Raw genomic sequence first — 18,855 nt, 5'->3', positions numbered from 1 at the left:
CTTTGGCCATAAAGACCCCATGGGCTGTAGCCTGCCATAACGCATATCATACACGCGTTAATATACAATATTTGTTTTTCTCTTTCTGACTTACTCACCTGCTCTCTTTACTCCTTCTCTACATCTATCCTTGGAGGGCCACCTTCTCCAAGAAGCTTGAGTGTTTCAACCCTCAGGGATTTTTGTCTCGGCTACATTCCTGAAGCCATTATCATGCAGAACCCCAAACTCAGCACTGAACATATGCTCTTCAGGACTAGTTCTCTGATGAGATGTCAGCCCCTGGAGAATCAAGCTGGAACCCCACATCCTACTGAATCTCTGCTCCTGCTAGTAGATCCATGCATGTTAGCTGTGACTTTTCTGGGAAAGAGTAGGCAAAACTAGGGTTAAATACAGCCAGTCGTTGGAATCCAAGAGGAAAGGGGGAAGGAGTGGGAATTAATTGTCTTCCCGTGTTGGAAGTTTTCGGTGTTGTTTCAAGATCTGCGTACAGCCAGCATTTTCATGTTGCTCTAAGATTAGCACAAGGTAAGAGAACAAACAGAAGCCTTCCTTTGTGCTATTTTGGGAACAAGGAAAATAAAATAATACCTTCCAAATGGAGGAACAGCCTAGCTTTCTGTGACACAAGAATGGGCTCGTAACACCTCGGCTGTAACAGTTTCAAATGGAATCCTATTACAGTGCAGAGTGTATTTATCACTGTATTTGAGGAACGCTTTCTCCTAAGTCCCCGCAGGGGGAGATCCACAGGCCCAGGCAGGCTCCTATCAAGCTCTCCTTTTCCACCCTGGCAGGTCCCAGGGACTCCCCCGCCCCACCACCTCTCCTCTTGGTAATTGTCACCACCTCCCCAAGCTGTCAAGTTTCTCACTCCTTCCTGAGGGGCTCTGGAAGCTGGTCTCTTTATGCCCACCTGTTGGACTGCACCTCACAGGCCTACAAAGCCTGCATTTGCCCAGCTTCCAGACTGAAGAAAGCCTGGATTGGGCAACAGAGGGCTTCCCCGGCGGCTCAGCGGTGAAGAATCCACTAGCAATGCAGGAGACACAGGAGATGGGGGTTCGATCCCTGTGCCAGGAAGATCCCCTGGAGAAGGGAATGGCAAACCCACTCCAGTGTTTTTGACCAGAGAATCGCATGAACAGAGGAGCCTGCTGGGCTACAGCCCATAAGGTTGCAAAGAGTCAGAGATGACTGAAGTGACTTAGCATGCACACATGCATCAAGCAACAGAGACATCAGTGGTTTGACAGATGGGGAGCTTCTGTGTCTGAAGCAAAGTCCTGGAGCGACCCCCCACCCTGTGCAGCAGACACCTTCAGGACGTGGCAGCAGTCTTTGCTCCTGGTGGAGGGGGAGATTGCCAGTTACAGGGGAGTTGATGTCAGATGAGCTCATCAATTACCAGGGAAACCAACAGAAGGGCACACCCCTCACCGCCCCTTTGATAAGAACGATCACTAGCTAGCGCCCAAGGCAAGTATGTAGGAAGGCCAGAGTCAGTGTAAGTGAAGCAGGCACTGGTCAGGCAGGGGACGGACAGAGAGCAAGGGAACAGCCATCTTGAGTGGGCTAGTCAGCCACCACTCTTCCTGGTTGTCCCTGAAAAAAAGCTTGTAGACCCTCTTCATTTTAAGACTTTAATGCCCATCATGACAAGAGGAAAGACAAAATCTAAGGAGGAAAGACAAAATATGGGGAATTCTATGTGTGTGTGTGTGTGTGTCCAGTGGCTAAGTTGTGTCTGACTCTTTGCAACCTCACGGATTGTAGCCCGCCAGGCTCCTCTGTCCACGGAACTTTCCAGACAAGAATACTGGAGTGGGCTGTCATTTCCTCCTCCAGGGGATCTTCCCGACCCAGGGATCAAATCTGTATCTCCTGCCTGCATCTCCTGCATTGGTAGGTGGATTCTTTGCCACTTGAGCCACCTGGGAAGCCTGAGGAAATATACAAAGGGTATAAATCTGACAATCTTGAGTTTGGTCCAGAGCATCTGATGATCTGGTTGAAATAACTGCAAATTTCTTTTATGTCAACGTTGGGTGTTGTAAGCAGATAGGGGAGGGGGTCCCTGAAGAAATAGAACCAGGCATGATATCTTTGTCCAAGACATTTGGTCCAAGACATTTGTCCTATTTTGGTCCAAGACATTTTGTGATCTAAGCCTGGCCACAGTGCTTGCCCTTAAACAGGTCTCAGTAATTAATGATCTTAAGGGAGGAAAGGACTGCAGGAACGAAAGGAAAGCAGTCAAGAAACAATGGGTCTAGGACTCGTCTGGTGGTCCAGTCGCTAAGACTCCGAGCTCCCAATGCAAAGGGGCTGGGGTTCCATCCCTGGTCAGGGAACTAGATCCCGCATGCCACAACTAAGAGTTTGCACGCTCTAACTAAAGATCCTGCATGCTGTATGATGTGGCCATTAAAAAAGATTGGTCCACATTTAAAAATATATACCTTAAAAATTTTTTTAAATAGAGAAATAGAGGTGAGCAAGAAATAATTAACACAGCAACAGGCCTGTTTTTGTTCTTCATTTGTCTTTAGCTCTGGGGTGAAACCATCAGTTGTGGGGGAAATGCTAAGCAGAAGATACTAGCCAGGGTTTTGAAATTTTAGTCCAAGATTATGTGATGGCACCATTCAGCCTCCCAAGTAGGTGACATAAAGTCGCGGTGTGCTGCCAAATGTGCACAGGACATAGAATTCCTATGGTTGTTTGTTAGTAGAGGCTATGAATTTACATTTCAAAGCATCCATGTCTGAGAAAATTGGCTTCTAATGTAGTTTGCTGTAAAAAGCCAAACTATCTAGTACAAAGGGTTATACACATGCACATACATATATATTTTTCAAAGATTTGTTTGATGTGGACCATTTTTAAAGTTGTTTATTGAATTTGTAACAATATCGCTTCCGTTTTTTGTTTTTGTTTTTGAGCAGTGAGGCATGTGGGATCTTGGTACCCCCATCAGGGATTGAACCTGCAGCCCCTGCATTGGAAGGCACAGTCTTAACCACGGCACCACCAGGGAAGTCCCTTTTGTTTAACTCTTAAGTAAAAACAAGAAGCCATTTGGCCCCACTCTAAATATTCAGGGAAAGAGAAGCAAGGAGAATTACTCCTGTTGGAAATGCCACGTTAATTTATTATGCATAGCATGATCAAACAAGAGGCCACAAGACAGAACAAGCAGACTATGCTCTTTCAGAGGCAAAGGAGAAATGCAAAGATGCTAAGTTGTGGTCCTCCCTGAGAATTAATTTTGCCCCCAGGATTCTTAGCAATTAGGTCTTTTCATCTTGGAGGTATCAGAGGCAGAGGAGGGCGCACAGCACCAAATCCATGGCACAGAGTTCAACACACAGTATTCTACCTGGGGGCGTGGAATCAAAAACCCAGCACTGAGAAGGAGTCATGCACAGACACAAGATTTATGGAGGCCGTGCAGGGAAAGAAAATATATCCGCTCTGGATGCAACCATTTTTCACACAGCAGAAACTGTGAGAGAGAAGACAAAGGAGAAAGACAAAGAAAAGTGGGGAGGGCCTGTCCCTGGTGGTCCAGTGGTTAAGAATCTGCCTTCCAATGCAGGGGACGAGGGTTTGATCCCTGGTGGGGGCACTAAGAGCCCACAAGCCACAGGGCAATTAAGTTTGCAAGTCACAACTACTGAGCCCAGGAGTCACATCTAGAGAAGCCCGCGCCCCACAATGAAAGATCCCACATGCTGCAATTAAGACCCACCACAGCCAAAAAATAATCAATTAAACATATTTACAAAAAGAAAAGTGGGGGAAAGTAAAGGTAAAATTGAGAAAGAGAAGGTTGGAGCCTCATCCTGGCCACCTGGCTGACCCCTTGTCAGCAACTCAGCAGCCACTCAGCATCAGCACTCTCTCAGCATCCCTGCTGTCTCCATGGTGATCTGATGTGATTCTGATGGATGTGACTAGTTCATGAACGCTTCCTGGAGCTGGGCCTTGTTGTTGCTAACTCCATTTTCCAGATGAGAAAACAGTGCTTCTGAGATTGTCAACAACTTGTCCCAAATCACTGAGTTGCTGAAACTGTGGGATCAGGCACTGAACCTAGGCTGTTTCAGGCCAAAGCGTGTGCTCTTGGTCAGCAAAGTGAAAAATAAGAAGGTGTTTAATGGAGGAGAACGTGAACATGTATTGAGTACTTAATATATACCTGGCGTGTGATCCTCACAACAGTCCTGCAAGGGAGGTATCTTTATTCCTGTTTTATAGATGAAGAAATTGAGGCTCAGTGCTCACTTCAGCAGCACATATACCTCAACTGGAATCATACAAAGAAGATTGCATGGCCCCTGCTCAAGGATGACATGCAAACTGGTGGAGCATTTCATGTTTTTACGACAGAAACCATCACAACACTGTAGGGCGATTTTCCTCCAATTAAAAAATAAAGTTTAAAAAGTATGAATAAAACAGGGAAAATTGTTTAAAAATTGTGGCTCAGAGAGGTTAAGTAACTTATCTAAAGTTGCAGTGCTTAGTAAAAAAGCCCCAGTCTGGGGCATGTCACCCCTTCTCAGTGTCTATGCTGAGAGTTTTGTATTTTCTCTCTGAAATAAATCCTGTTTGCTTGCTACCATAAAAAATAAAAAATAAAAAAAAAAGCCAGGTCTCTCAGACTGCAAAGCCCATATTCCATTAAAAAAAAAATACATTGTTGTTTTGCTCCTAAATTTTATTTATTTATTTGGCTGCTTCACGTCTTCACTGTGGCATGTGGAATCTAGTTCCCTGACCAGGGATCAAACCCAGGCCCCCTACATTGGGACTAGTGTCTTAGCCACCGGACCACCAGGGAAGTCCCCCATATTCTTTCTTCCAAATGGAATTCTCAGGAATTTCATGGATTGAACTACGTAATTAAAAATCTCTCCTTTAGATATTTTTAGCTCTGCACATCCAAACCAAACACCTATCTGACAGATATGTCAGAATTTGAAAGAAGTCTATTGAAGATTGCTTGCAAGAAAACCACTGTATAAACTATGTTTTATAAATTCTTCTGTTTTAATTAATCAGGTTTTCTAAAGTTTGAAGGAAAAAAAAAAAGGAGACAGAGACCAGTTTTTAATGATTAAGAATTAAGATTCATGAATACACTGGATTCTTTTTTGGTATTAGGGGAAAGCAGAGAGTAAATGTGGTGGGAAACTATGAGGGTCCAGAGATTCAGACTTTAGCCTGGAAGAGACATTAAAGAGGTATTTTAGGGACTTCCCTGGTGGTCCAGTGGCTAAGACTCTGTGCCCCAATGCAGTGGGTGTGGGTTCAATCCCTGGTCAGGGAACTAGATCCCACACGCTACAAGGAAGATTGAAGATCCTATGTGCTGCAACTAAGACTTGGTGCAGTGAAATAAATACTTAATAAATAAGATAAATATTTAAAATAAACCTGTTATTAAAAAAAAAAGATGCAATTTTAACTTATTTTAGAAATAGCTTGAGTGTCTGCCAGTCAACAGCAGAGCTAAGGCCAGAACCTGGGGTTTCCCAATGCTTAAACCATTGTTCTTTCTTAGATGTGAACCATGAATTGCTTTAGAGAATACTCCTTTCTCCTCCTCTCTTAATCCAGATAGGGGGGGAAAAAAGTGAGAAAGCTTAAAGACTATTAAAAAACAATCAGGACATTAAGAATCAAGTTATCCTGGAAGGAGGTCAAGATGGTAACCACAGAGGCTGGAGTTAAGGGGAGGAGCACCAGGCAAGATAAGGTCTTATCTAAAGCAATTAGAGTAAGCAGGCAATTAGAAGCTTTTGTTACTTGTATTTAGCTGAACACTGTGAACAGAAAGCTTTTTGAAATCCTTGGCTAAATCAAAACCTGGAAAGTGAGGACTTCTAACCTTCAAGAAAAAAAGTTGAGTATGAGACAAAAAGGTATTTGTTTTTATACTTAACTTGGTAGGAAAAAAAGAAAAACAAAAAACAGACAAAAAACAAGATGTCAGCTCAGCTGGGTCCCAATTCCAGCCCTGGGAAGCCCAAAGCCCACCCCTCTTGGTTTTATTTTTAAGGATAGCATTTTTTCCCCCCTCCTTGGCCAAGCTCAGTGTGTGGGATCTTAGTTCCCTTACCAAGGATTAAACCTTCACCCCTTGGAAGCGTGAAGTCTTAACCATTGGACTGCCAGGGAAGTCCCGCCCTCCCCACCTTGGTTTTTGTAAATAGTCCTGAAGGGCTTTCTTGGTTTCTAGTCTACTGAGATCTTGCTTCCATGTGTAAATTGAGTATAATTTTCTAAAGAGATGGAAAGCAGGCTTTTTACATCCCAGTAATAGGGAACAAATTTGATTGGGAATGGCTGGGTTACCATCTAACACTTTCATTTTCCCCTGCCCGGGCTTAGCTTCCCTCCATCCGGCTGGCTTTTCTTTCCTGGTCTTATTTCTTTCCTCTCCGCCCTCTGCCCCCACTCCCCTCTAATCTCCAGCCTGGCAGGTTTTCCCTCTCCTGGAGTCCAGGTGCTTGTAGCATTTGCTCCTTAGTGGCTTTCCCCTAAGGAGACAGCTCCCTCCTTCTTCTTCCCAAAAAGGAATCATGGGGCCAGCTGTTAAGATTTTTTTAAAGTATTTTTTTCATGTGTTTACTCAAGATGGGAAAATCTCTGAAGTTTAAGGTGGCACCTGGCTGTCCCATGGTGCTTATATTTTTTCATGGCTTTGTTCTGTCTGGAATTTTATTATAACTAATGATGGGACTTCCTTAATGGTCCAATGGTTAAGATTCTGGGCGTCCAATACAAGGGGTCAGAGGTTCAATCCCTGGTCAGGGAATTAAGATCCCATGTGCCACATGGTGTGGCCAAAAAGCAAAACAAACAAACAACCACCACAACAAAAAACTAATGGTAATGAACATACCTTGATGTTTATATAATTTTAATAAATCACCTTCAAAATGATAAAGCATCAGTGATCAAATAGACAGAGAGTTGCTCAGTCGTGTCCAACTCTTTGGGACCCCACAGACTGTAGCCCGCCAGGCTCCTCTGTCCATAGGATTTTCCCAGGCAAGAATATTGGAGTGGGTTGTCATTTCGTCTCCCAGGGGAATCTTCCCAACCCAGGGATCAAACCCATGTCTCCAGTATTGGCAGGTGGATTCTTTACCACTGAGCCACATGGGAAGCCTAGCTTCTATCAAAGATTCACACCAAAAGGTGGTTCAGTGAAGCAGCTATGATGAGGCAGTGCTAGAATTAAAAGGGGAATCAGGTACCCTTGAAACTCAAACCTAATAATAGTAGAAAACATCACCAACTCACAGCAATACACACAGATTTGAAACTGTTTCCTTGAGAATGTTTCTGTTTAGAGGGAGGACTCTAATAACTCATTCTAAGTAATGACAGGCAAACAGTGACGATGCCTCAGTGACCTGATAGCCGTGCCCTGGAGAGAGAGCCGAGAGAGGGGTCCCCAACCTCCGGGATCTAATACCTGATGATCTGAGGTGCAGCTGATGTAATAATAATAAAAATAAAGTGAACAATAAATGTAATGCACTTGAATCATCCTGAAACCATGCCCCCTTCCCCAATTCATGGAAAAAATTCTCTTTCATGAAACATGGTCCCTGGTGCCAAAAAGTTTGGGGATATTCAAAGGAATGTTCTTTGTCCTTCACACCCACGCTGTTTGTCTTCTAACCGCCCCATCTCACAAAGCTTTAACCTCTCCTAGCGTCACATGCCTCTTCCCACTTTGAGGGGCAGGGTGCACGCCAGTGCTCAGGCCTCAGGTCCTCCCTGGGCACTGGTGATCTGTCCTCCTCATCCTGGCTTTGTAAGGCTTTCCCCTAAGTTTTTCCGGCTCCCCTGTTTCTCTAGTTCCTCCTGAATCTTCCTAGATAAACCTGTCTAAATGATGCAAGAACTTTCTATCTAATGAATCTGTGATTTTCTCCACTTTAATCACACCTGGGCTGTGTCTACCACACTCTCTCCACAGCTGCACTTGTCGTTTCTGTTTCGTTTTCAGCTTTCTATTTTACACTAGAGTACAGCCGATTCACAATGTTGTGATGGCTTCAGGTGGACAGCAAAGGGACTCAGACATACGTATTCATGTGTCCATTCTCCCCCAAACCCCTCTCCCATCCAGGCTGCCACATAACATTAAGCAGAGTTCCCTGTGCTGTACAGTAGGTCCTTCATTATCCATTTTATTGTCAGATTTTATTTACTCCTTACTTTCTTTATGTCTCCTAAATGAATTTCCTCAAAACCCAGTTCCTCTCGTCTCAGGCCCCATAGCTAGTATTTCATTTTCACAATCACCTTGCCTCATGTAGGAGGTTGCCCCTTTCCTCCGAGGGAGGTACGTGGTGGGCGGTGGCGGAAACTGGCGCAGTGGAGGGAGGGGGCCTTAGCTACCCACAGTCTGCGGCCTGAACAGCCACAAGGCTCCCCCAGTGGCAGAGTGGTACAGACTCTGCCTGCCAAGGCAGGAGATGCAGCAGACTCAGGTTGGATCCCTGGGTCTGAAAGATCTCCTGGAGTAGGAAATGGCAACCCACTGCAGTATTCTTGTCTGGAAAATTCCATGGAAAGGAGGAGCCTGGCAGATTACAGTTCATGGGGTCGCAAAGAGTCAGACAAGACTGAGCATGCATGCACATCACAGACACCAATGTGGAGTCAAACACTTTTAGAGGGTTTAATTATGTCGTAATGCTCCCTATCATAATTAAGCAGAAATAGTGATTTTAATTAGCACATTTACAGAAACCACACAAGTATGCTTCCCTGGTGGCTCAGATTTTAAAGAACACACCTGCAATGCAGGAGACCCAGGTTCGATCCCTGGATGGGGAAGATCCCCTGGAGGAGGAAATGGCAACCCACTCTAGTATTCTTGCCTGGAGAATTCCATGGACAGATAAGCCTGGCAGGCTATAGTCCATGGGGCTGCAAAGAGTCAGACATGACTGAGCAAATAACACACACAAGTAGGTCCATATAATCGCACACTTCACCTACTCGTAGCTTAATGGTGTTCCATCCTTGTTTACTTTGCCCTGGTTTCCCTTTCAGCTTGAATGAGCACAACTTTTGAAGTCTTTAATTTATGACTATTTTAACTTAAGCAAGCCGTGCTAGAGGGTGACAGATGGTGAATGTCAAAAACCCAGAGGGAGGGTTTCTGTTTAGCCTTTGATTTTTGTTTTGTTTTTTAAGCCAGAGAAATGTCCGACTGTGCTCATAGTTTGTAAGCATACGTCACCAACTTTCACCTTCCTGCAAATTCCCTGTTCTCCTCCAGATTTCTCTTCTACTTCTGGCTGAGGAGGGGCCGGCAACTAGGCGGCCGCATGCCTGAGTGGCTCGGGTGATAAACTTCATAGTTATTTTTCCCAATTAATGGTTTTCACTGACAATTTTACTGCTCTATTTTAAGCTTCCTCATTCCCTTGGGCCTCCGTACATATGTCTGTGATAAGTCTCATCCCGTCCAACCAGATTGTCTCCTCAGAATATAGACTAACCTATTCCAAAAAGCTCATCTCTCTCTCTCTCTTTTTGGAACATAACACTTGAAAATGCATTGAAACATAAAGTAATTAAGCTTTAAAGGAGAGCTATAAAAGTGATTTATTCATGAGTACACACTTACCCTTCTCCCAACTGACACCCATTTGATATTAATTTTCCTTTAGTGTGTATCTGCAGCCTTTTTCTAAATCTTTACTACTAATGGAAACTTTTTATTCCACCCTTATTCCCTTCTACTTGGCTCCAAAGACTCTCATATGTGCTGAAAGGGATCCACTGGGGGTACAGAACCACAATTTGGGAAATTCTGCTCTGAAATAATAATGCTCCCTAGTCACAACCACTGACTTTTATTAGGTTGTCAATTAGCTATTTTTTAATTAGGGGAAGAAATGTTCTTAATTCATTTTTTTCCCTGAAGCTATTTAGAATGCACTTTTCTCATCATGTTCCACTGCTGGCAGAACAGCTGTGGAACACGTATCGGGCTGGCCAAAACATTTGGGTTTCTCCATAAGATGTTAGGGAAAAACCAGAATGAAGTTTTTGGCCAACTCAATATCTTTTTCTTGGGCTTGCCAGGTGGTGCGAGTGGTAAAGAATTCTCCTGCCAATGCAGGAGATGCAAGAGAAGGTGGGCTTGATCCCTGGGTCAGGAAGATCCCCTGGAATAGAAAAAGGCAATCCCTTCCAGTATTCTAGCCTGGAGAATTCTGTGGACAGAGGAGCCTGGTGGGCTACAGTCCATGGGACCGCAGAGAGTTAGACACAACTGAGCGACTGAGCACAGCACAATACCTTTTTCTTAGGTCAGTGGAACTTACATTCTACAGATAAGTAATTTCTACAGAGAAATTTCTATAGGCTCCCCTCTCTGACCCCAAAGGACTCACAGAAAAAGAAAGAAATAATGATAATAATACTTCCTTTAAATTGTATAGTTTTCAAAGCAGATTCACACACATCAATCCATCCAAGCTTTTAAAAAAACCGAGGCTCAGAGAGATTAAATAAAGGGCATCTTCAAGGTCACACAGCTAGCCAGTCAGTGTCAGAGACCAGAATTTAAACCATTACTTGATGATTCCCATTAAAAAAAGAAATCAATCTCAAGAATAGGACTATAGAGATCCAGCGTTTTTCATTAACATTGCGGGGGTGGGGATGTTTTGTAAGCAATACTTACCAGCGACTGTGCTTTTCTTAGTTTAGATCTGTCCTGTGATTTATTTTTCTTATCACGTGACTGTCGGTTGAAAGCTGGGGTCATTTCATGTCTTTTCCTTCTTCTGTTAATTGGAGAGCATTGGGAAAATTATAAATACCATTTTAAAGCTTTGGTGGTTGGCACAGCTGTTTGTCTATTTGATTTTGTTGTTCCTGTGGTTTAAAAGATTATCTTCACTCAGCTGGAAACAAGCCAAGTGTCTATCAATAGAGAAGGGGTTGAATAAACTCTGACACATCCACACAATGGAGGACTGTGGGCTGTAAAAAGGAGGCCAGAGTATTTCTTTATTTACCTGTGGAGTGAGCTCCTGGATATATTGTTACAGGAAGAAAGAAGTGGGATAAAGTGGTATGTATTGTGTGACACCATTTCTTTCAGAAAGGGGTACATGTGTCTGTATTTGTTTATATTTTTTTCATCCGCCCCACTCCCCTCCTTTATGATTTTTTAAATGTAAGGACATTTTAAAAAATAGTTACCTATCCGTAGGATTCCCCTGTGATCCAATTAGGAACACGAAACAGTATTGGAGACTTCTCCAGATACACTTTGTTTTGTATATTTGACTTTGGAACCATCTCAAAATTATGAAATAAAAGAAAAAAATTCCAAAAATCTAAAAACAGCTGATGGTGTTACCCCACACAAAGGAATAACTTCATGGGACTTTAACACAGTCATTTGTCTGAATAGCCTTAGTAGAACATATCCTAAGGACAAAAACACAGGCAAAGACATCTTAAACTGTTTTCAGTAATCTTATTGTTTGTATTAACATTAATATTTGTTTTTTAAAATGCTTGCATATAATAGGATAAGGTATAGATCCACATTATTACTATTATGAGTATATACCCTCAGGCTAAAGGCAAAATGAACCAGAAACAAACATTGAATTCTAGTTAGCAAATTTGTTTTGACAATGATATGAGTTAGCAATTCAGAAATTACTTCCAGAATTTGTTAAGTAAATATATTCTCTATGTGTATACTTCATATAATATATTTTTTATACAAAATTATGCTGTACTGTGATTAGTCGCTCAGTTGTGTCCAACTCTTTGTGACTCCATGGACTGTAGCCCGCCAGGCTCCTCTGTCCATGGGGATTCTCCAGGCAAGAATATTGGAGTGGGTTATCATGCCCTCCTCCAGGGAATCTTCTCAACCCAGGGATGGAACTCAGGTCTCCCACACTGTAGGTGGGTTCTGAGCCACCAGGGAAGCCCATACAAAATTATGTATGTACATATATAATCATAACCATATATATAATATAATCATATATAATATACATAATATAATCATATATATCATATATAATCATATAATATATATAATCAAATATATATATGTATATCAATGTCACAGAAGGGAGGCGCAAATACGGAAAAGGAAAAGACTATAATGAACCCTATGGTGCTGGATTGGAATTTGAGGTATTAAAAGAAGCTGTAACGAAAGCATTACAGCTACAAAATGCAAACAAATCCTAAAGAAAAGGTCAAATTTACCAATAAAGGTTCATTTACTTTCAATCACTTTTTGCTTCTTGGGGCTTCCCTGGTGGCTCAGCAGTAAAGAATTCACCTGCAATGCAGCAGATGCAGTTTTAATCCCTGGGTTGGGAAGATCCCCTGGAGAAGAGAATGGCAACCTACTCCAGTATTCTTGCCTGGAGAGTCCCCATAGACAGAGGAGCCTGGTGGGCTACAGTCCATGGGGTTGCACAGAGTCTGACATGACTCAGTGACTAAACCACCACCACCAGTGAAAAGTATTTGTATTTCACAGTAGCTTCTGTTTTCATCTTTTCATAGACCAAAGAGCCAGTAAATTGTTTCTAAAAGGAAAGAGATGGAGAAGGGCACAGTTCTTACCCTTGCCAGCTGTGTTCAATGGGGTCACAGTTGTCCAGGTAATTGAAGCGAATGATATCAGTTGGATGCTTGTCAGAAGACCTCCAAGGTGGGAGTTCTTTCTCCCCTGGGTGGGTCTTCTTTCTTAAAGAGGAAGAGGATCGGAAAGCGGATGAAGGAGACAGCTTTCCCTCTGGAGAACTGCTTCTAATGGGTTGAACATCCGCGATCACAAACCCATTCTTTGGAGGTGTCTAGAAGGAGAAAATAATTTCTGTTCTCAAAACACTGTAATAAAAACAAAAATAAAACAAAGAACATGGACTTCCCTGGAGGTCTAGTGATTAAGAATCTGCCTGCCAACGCAGGGGACACTGGTTCAATCCCTGGTCCAAGAAGATTCCACCTGCCCGTGTGCCACAACCACTGAGCCAGAGCTCTAGAGTCTGTGCTCTGCAACAAGAGAAGCCATCGCAATAAGAATCCTGAGCATGGAAGGTAGAGAATAGCCCCTGCTCTCTGCAACTAGTGAATGCCCAAGGGCAGTAATGAAGACCCTTTGCAACCAAAAATGAATAAATAAATAAATGCTTTAAGAAAATCAGCATTATCATAATCACCATGATGGCATTGATAATGGTAGCAATGATTACAGAAGCACCAACCCAGAGGTACTTGTATGTGCCAGGCACTGTCTCAGGAAGTATTCCTGCATATTATTATTTTTTGAGGGGGGCGGGTTATACAGTGAGGCATGCGGGATCTTAGTTCCCACTACCAGGGATCGAACCTGCACCCCTTACGTTGGAAGCACAGAGTCTTAACCACTGGACCACCAGGAAATTCCTGTTCCTACATTACTTTATTTAACCTTCATAATAACTTTAAAAGGTAATCATAACTACTTTCATTTTACAGAAGAGAAAACTGAAGGTAGGATAAACTGATTAATTTTTCCACTACTACTATTAAGACAAAAGTAGTAAGATACAGGTTCAGAATTTGAATCCAGGACTCTCCAGCTTCAAGCCCACACAATGAACTTCTCTATCCTGTATTGACACCTCTCCTACCATATCATTATACAGTTATTCCACAACTGCAGTTAATTTGTTCATAAACATATACATTCTTAAAAACAGTACCCTGTCCTACCTATCTAAAACACAGAGACAATTTCCATTATGCAGGGGTAAACTATAGATTTTATCAATTATCAAAACTTTAGCCATTTCCAAAGAATTGGGAAATGAAGGTCTATTTTTTTTGAAAGTCTATTTTTTAATTGCCCAAAATGAAAGTCTCTTTTTTGTGTGTATAAAATTCATAAGGGTTTTTATGCGGTTGCAGCCTAAGGGAAGAGGTATTGCTATATTAAGAAGCCATTAAAGCCTTAATTTTTGTTCTTTAAGAGATTAGGGAAGCTTTGCTCAGTAAATTGGTTTGCTTAAATTGTTTGTGAAAATTTAAAAATTCCCCAAGTTCCTGCAAGCAGAATCAGTTAGTTTCTTACCCTTGTTTCAACTGCTCTTTGTACATATTTCTATTACAGGATAGTACTTCGTATTCAATGTGGTAACTATCGGTCTGTGTCCTTGGCCATAGACTGCTGCAAAGTCGCTTCAGTTGTGTCTGACTCTGTGCGACCCCATAGACGGCAGCCCACCAGCTCCCCTGTCCCTGGGATTCTCCAGGCAAGAACACTGGAGTGTGCTGCCGTTTCCTTCTCCATAGACTAGGCTCCCAGAAAGTGGGGTTAAGACCATTGTAGTCTTAGCACCTGGCACATAACAGTATTTAATAACTATTTACTGATTTAGTGAGTGGTTGTAAGTAGTAAAAAGTAGAGTAAAAATTTTACTTTTATATAATTGATGGCTCATTACTAGATTAGTATTTAAAGTCTTATGCGAATCCTGGAGGAGGGCATGGCAACCCACTCCAGTATTCTTGCCTGGAGAATCCCCATGGACAGAGGAGCCTGGTGGGCTACAGTCCATGGGGTTGAAAAGAGTCAGACACGACTGAGCAACTAAGCACAGCACAGGGCGGATCCAACTTAAAATGGACATTCAAGGAATTCCCTGGTGGTCCAGTGGTTAGGATTCTACACTTTCACTACCGAGAGCAGGAGTTCAATCCCTGGTCAGGGAACTAAGATCCCAAGTCACAATCTACAAGGTGGCCAAAAAATAAAAAAAATAAGATGGACATTCATTTCATTTTTCTGAGTTTAAGAATGAAATCAATTTTTGCTGGAAGAGGTCTTGTTTAACACCACTGGTAATAAAGAATACATGATAATAAAAAAGCAGTTTCAGGGGATAAAATTTAGGCATGAATGCTAGTAACTATATATATAAATAAACATCATTAATTTTGAAAAGTACAAAATATTGACCAATTAACAAAATAGATAATAATGAACACTGATGACTTTTCTGTTAAGTAAACAAAAAATTTGTTCCCTTTACTCAAAGCCTTTTGAGACTTTTTAAAATCGCAAATGTTGAAAAAATTTTAAATGCTTTTGTTTGCATATATTGAAATGACCATATATCTTTTCTCTTTCATTCTGTGAATTACATGGACTGATTTTTGAATATTATGCCAACCTTACTCTCTTTGGATACATCCCACTTGGTCATCATACATTATTCTTTTTTTTATATATTACTGGGTTTAATTTGCCAATTTTTTCTTTGATAGAAAAACTGAAATTTACTATAACAAAGTACTCCCTAAAGAAATTAAATACTAAGCAACAATTTGTCAATTTTCTTATATCAGAACTATTCATTATTTTAAAATATGTGTGTGTTAGTTGCTCAGTCATGTCGGACTCTTTATAATCCTATGGACTGTAGCCCACCAGGCTCCTCCAACCATGGAGATTCTCCAGGCAAGAATACTGGAATGGGTTGCCATTCTCTTCTCCAGGGGATCTTCCCGACCCAGGGCTCAAACCTGCACCTCCTGCATTGCAGGTGGATTCCTTACTATCTGAGCCACCAGGGAAGTGCATAAATAGTTTCTGGAAAAAGAGTTATTGTTGAAGACCAAGTATTAAAATCAGTATTACATACAATACTCAAAACCTTTTTTCTTTCTTTTTTTATTTTTATTTTTTTAAATTTTATTTTTAAACTTTACAATATTGTATTGGTTTTGCCAAATATCGAAATGAATCCACCACAGGTATACATGTGTTCCCCATCCTGAACCCTCCTCCCTCCTCCCTCCCCATTCAAAACCTTTTTTCATTCTACAACCTGGTTAATCACTTTTCTCTCCTCTGCCCCAGAACAGCCCAAGCTTCAGCTATGAAGCCTTTCCCTGCCTATGAGTGACTTTGAATGAGAGTTAAGGAAAGCCTTGTGATAAAAGGAGTCATAACTATTATAATTTTTAAAATAACTCCTCCACCACTGCACTGAAAATTTTTCTTTTTAAAAGAAATTCTCATGAAGAACAGCCATCATTGAAATCAGAAAGGCTGCTTTTATCATTGTAATTATAACAGTATTAATTATGCAGTTTATTACTATATTAAATGTAGAGGGTTTCTACTTCAAGTAAACACAATAACAGGAAACGTAAATGAGCATATTAAGAACCAACTATTCGTATTTCAAAAGGATTCTTCAATTCAAAAAGGACTCACTGCAGCTTTTCTATAAAAAAAAATCCCTGTGGTTTTAAAAATAATTAAAAAATTTTAATTTACACATAATTTTCAGGAACTCTTCTATTATACAAAACGATGCACAACTCTGCATGTATATAGATCATGCCATAAAGAAAAAGCTCATAAAAATTTCCCATAAGTTATGTAATTAACTGTGACTATAAGAATGAACATAAACATTGGTTATAATGCATAGAAACCCATTAGAAAAATTTATGCTCATATTATTTACTGTTTATGATTCTATGTAAGGACTTTACATTGCTAGTTTCTAAAGTAAAAAGAATTTTAATATGCCCATTATGCCCTTTCCTAATTACTAATTTATTGCAAAACTTTTCTTTATAAGTGATAGAAACATAAACTTCAGTTTGCCTGGTAGAATCACAGAAAACTTGAATTGGTTAAGTAAAATTTGATGACCCATAGGTAATAAATACTGCACATTACCCACAGAATGTGCAGAATTGTGTCAGAATTGTGTTCTGTAGGCATTAGAGACACAGAAATCCAGGAATCCAGAGAGAATGAGGAGCTCCAAGTCCTAACCTAGGTGGAACTGTGGTTTGTGTCAGATGACTTTCAACTAACATGGATATCTTGAAAAGAGCTGTTGAGTTCTTAGAACAAGGGAATTTTGTAGTCATGGTATATTTCTTTTGAACCAAAGGCCTTCCCCAACTTAGTTCCAGAATTCCTAAGTAGCTGATGTTAGTAATTCTGTTGCTTCTTTTCCCAAATTTACCTTGGGCTTGGTAACATGGAGTTCTTTGACCATTTGAATATAATGCTTCTTCCATACACCCTGCTCATAGGGGGTTGGGGAGAAATTGATGTACCAGTTAAACCGTAAACATTTTAGCATCCAGAGCTGATCCAGTTCAGTTAAGTTCTTCCAATGCCAGCTCACCTGGAAAAACAATGTGAAAAAACTATTCAGTTTACATGTCCACTTTCTCTAGGTTTTGAGCTGTCACCCTGGTACTGAGAGAACTTCTTTTTTTTTTTTTCTGGAGTGGGTTGCCGTGACCTCCTCCAGGGGGATCTTCCTGACCCAGGGATCGAACCCACTTCTCTGTGTTTCCTGCATTGCAGGCGGGTTCTTTACCGCTGAGCCACTGGGGAAGCCCATGAATGAATCAGAGCAAACATAATTTTAACTAGATAAACCAGGCCTGGAATTCACAACTAGTTTCTTTTTCGTCCTTTTCCTCCAAATCACAGCTAAGTTACCTCCTACCTGAAGTGCTTCCTAACCAGGCAGGAGGATTTTTTTTTTAATTTTTATTTATTTAATAGGAGGATAATTACAACATTATGATGGTTTTGCCATACAGTGGCATAGGTATACATGTGTCCCCTCTACCTGAACACCACTTCCACCTCCCTCCCCATCCCATCCCTCCAGCTTCTCACAGAGCACTGTACCGCTTTTTCTTTTTTTTAAATGTTAATTCAGACAGAATCCAAGTCAACTAATATTTATCGAGCACCTATTAACCATCCTCATCACAACCTGAAGGGCAGTATAATTAATATTGTCCCCTTGCAAATGAGGAAACTAAGCTTCAGATAAGACTCTGGAACTTTCTAAAGATCTCTGGAAGTCTGCATATGAAAGTTATATGAAGGCTACAGAAACTCCGGTTGGTACATTGCTTATTTTTTTCATGATATTCTTCTGTTTTCCCTCCATTCTTATGATTTAACTAAATATAAATTTTATAAAGGGAACACGATGACTAATACTATATTGGTGTGTCCTAAATAGCCTTTAAGATTCAATAGCGCATTAAGTATTTATCCTGGGGACTTCCCTGGTGGTCTAGTGGCTAAGATTCTATGCTTTCAGTGCAGGGGGCCAGGGTTTGATCCCTGGTTAGGGAACTGGATCCCACGTGCTGCAACTGACACCTGGTGCAGCCAAATAAATAATTTTTTTTTAAGTATTCAGTACATTCCATTTTCATAGCATTATGGTCAATCCTATACATCCAGCAAACAGTGGAGGTGACCCTATTATGTGTAGTCGTGTTTAAAATAATTTATTCCAGGTTTTAAATAAGTCTTAGTAGAAACTAGAGTCAAGTCCATATATAAAGTTGAGACTAGGCATTCCATGTCTCTTATCAGGAATTGCAGAGATGATAGCTAATCTTCACATTCATTTCATCCTTGGAAACTGGCCTCTTTTTCAAGGTTAACTCAATAATAAATAATGTTTCAGGGCCCCCAAAAGGAGCAGAACACTCTGTAATGGAACTTGCTACCCATCCATCTGTTTATCTGTCTCTCTTCCTCCCTCCTTCCATCCATTGTGTATGGAGTTCTGATTATATCCAGGTTTATTTTATGGGCTGAAGATAAGACATGTAGGGGAGAGGGAAGCAGAAGCGGGCACAATCAGGAGAAATAGTAGGTTCAGGATCTAGATGGAGGAAAAGGCTTAGAGGATCTGATACAACACTGCAGGCAGAAACGGAGATCACAACCACTTTATGCAACCCAGAATGAAACTACACTGC

At 41.2% G+C, this 18,855-nt stretch overlaps 1 protein-coding gene across 1 annotated transcript in view; it reads right to left on the bottom strand.

The window, feature by feature from the left end:
- Positions 1-18,855, bottom strand: part of FBXO16 (F-box protein 16) — a 61,915-nt gene that overhangs the window by 2,322 nt on the left and 40,738 nt on the right. Inside the window, exons 5-7 of the mRNA XM_010840289.1 lie at positions 17,076-17,240; positions 12,664-12,896; positions 10,739-10,841 (exon numbers count right to left, since the gene is read on the bottom strand). Of these exons, the coding sequence (XP_010838591.1) occupies positions 10,739-10,841; positions 12,664-12,896; positions 17,076-17,240 (501 nt within the window). The remainder of the gene's footprint in view (positions 1-10,738; positions 10,842-12,663; positions 12,897-17,075; positions 17,241-18,855) is intronic.

Source organism: Bison bison, unplaced genomic scaffold (assembly GCF_000754665.1).
Source record: "Bison bison bison isolate TAMUID 2011002044 unplaced genomic scaffold, Bison_UMD1.0 scf7180017864143, whole genome shotgun sequence".
Taxonomy (NCBI): domain Eukaryota; kingdom Metazoa; phylum Chordata; class Mammalia; order Artiodactyla; family Bovidae; genus Bison; species Bison bison.
Note: the sequence above shows the minus strand (reverse complement) of the source record. Positions and strands in the feature narration are given on the sequence as shown.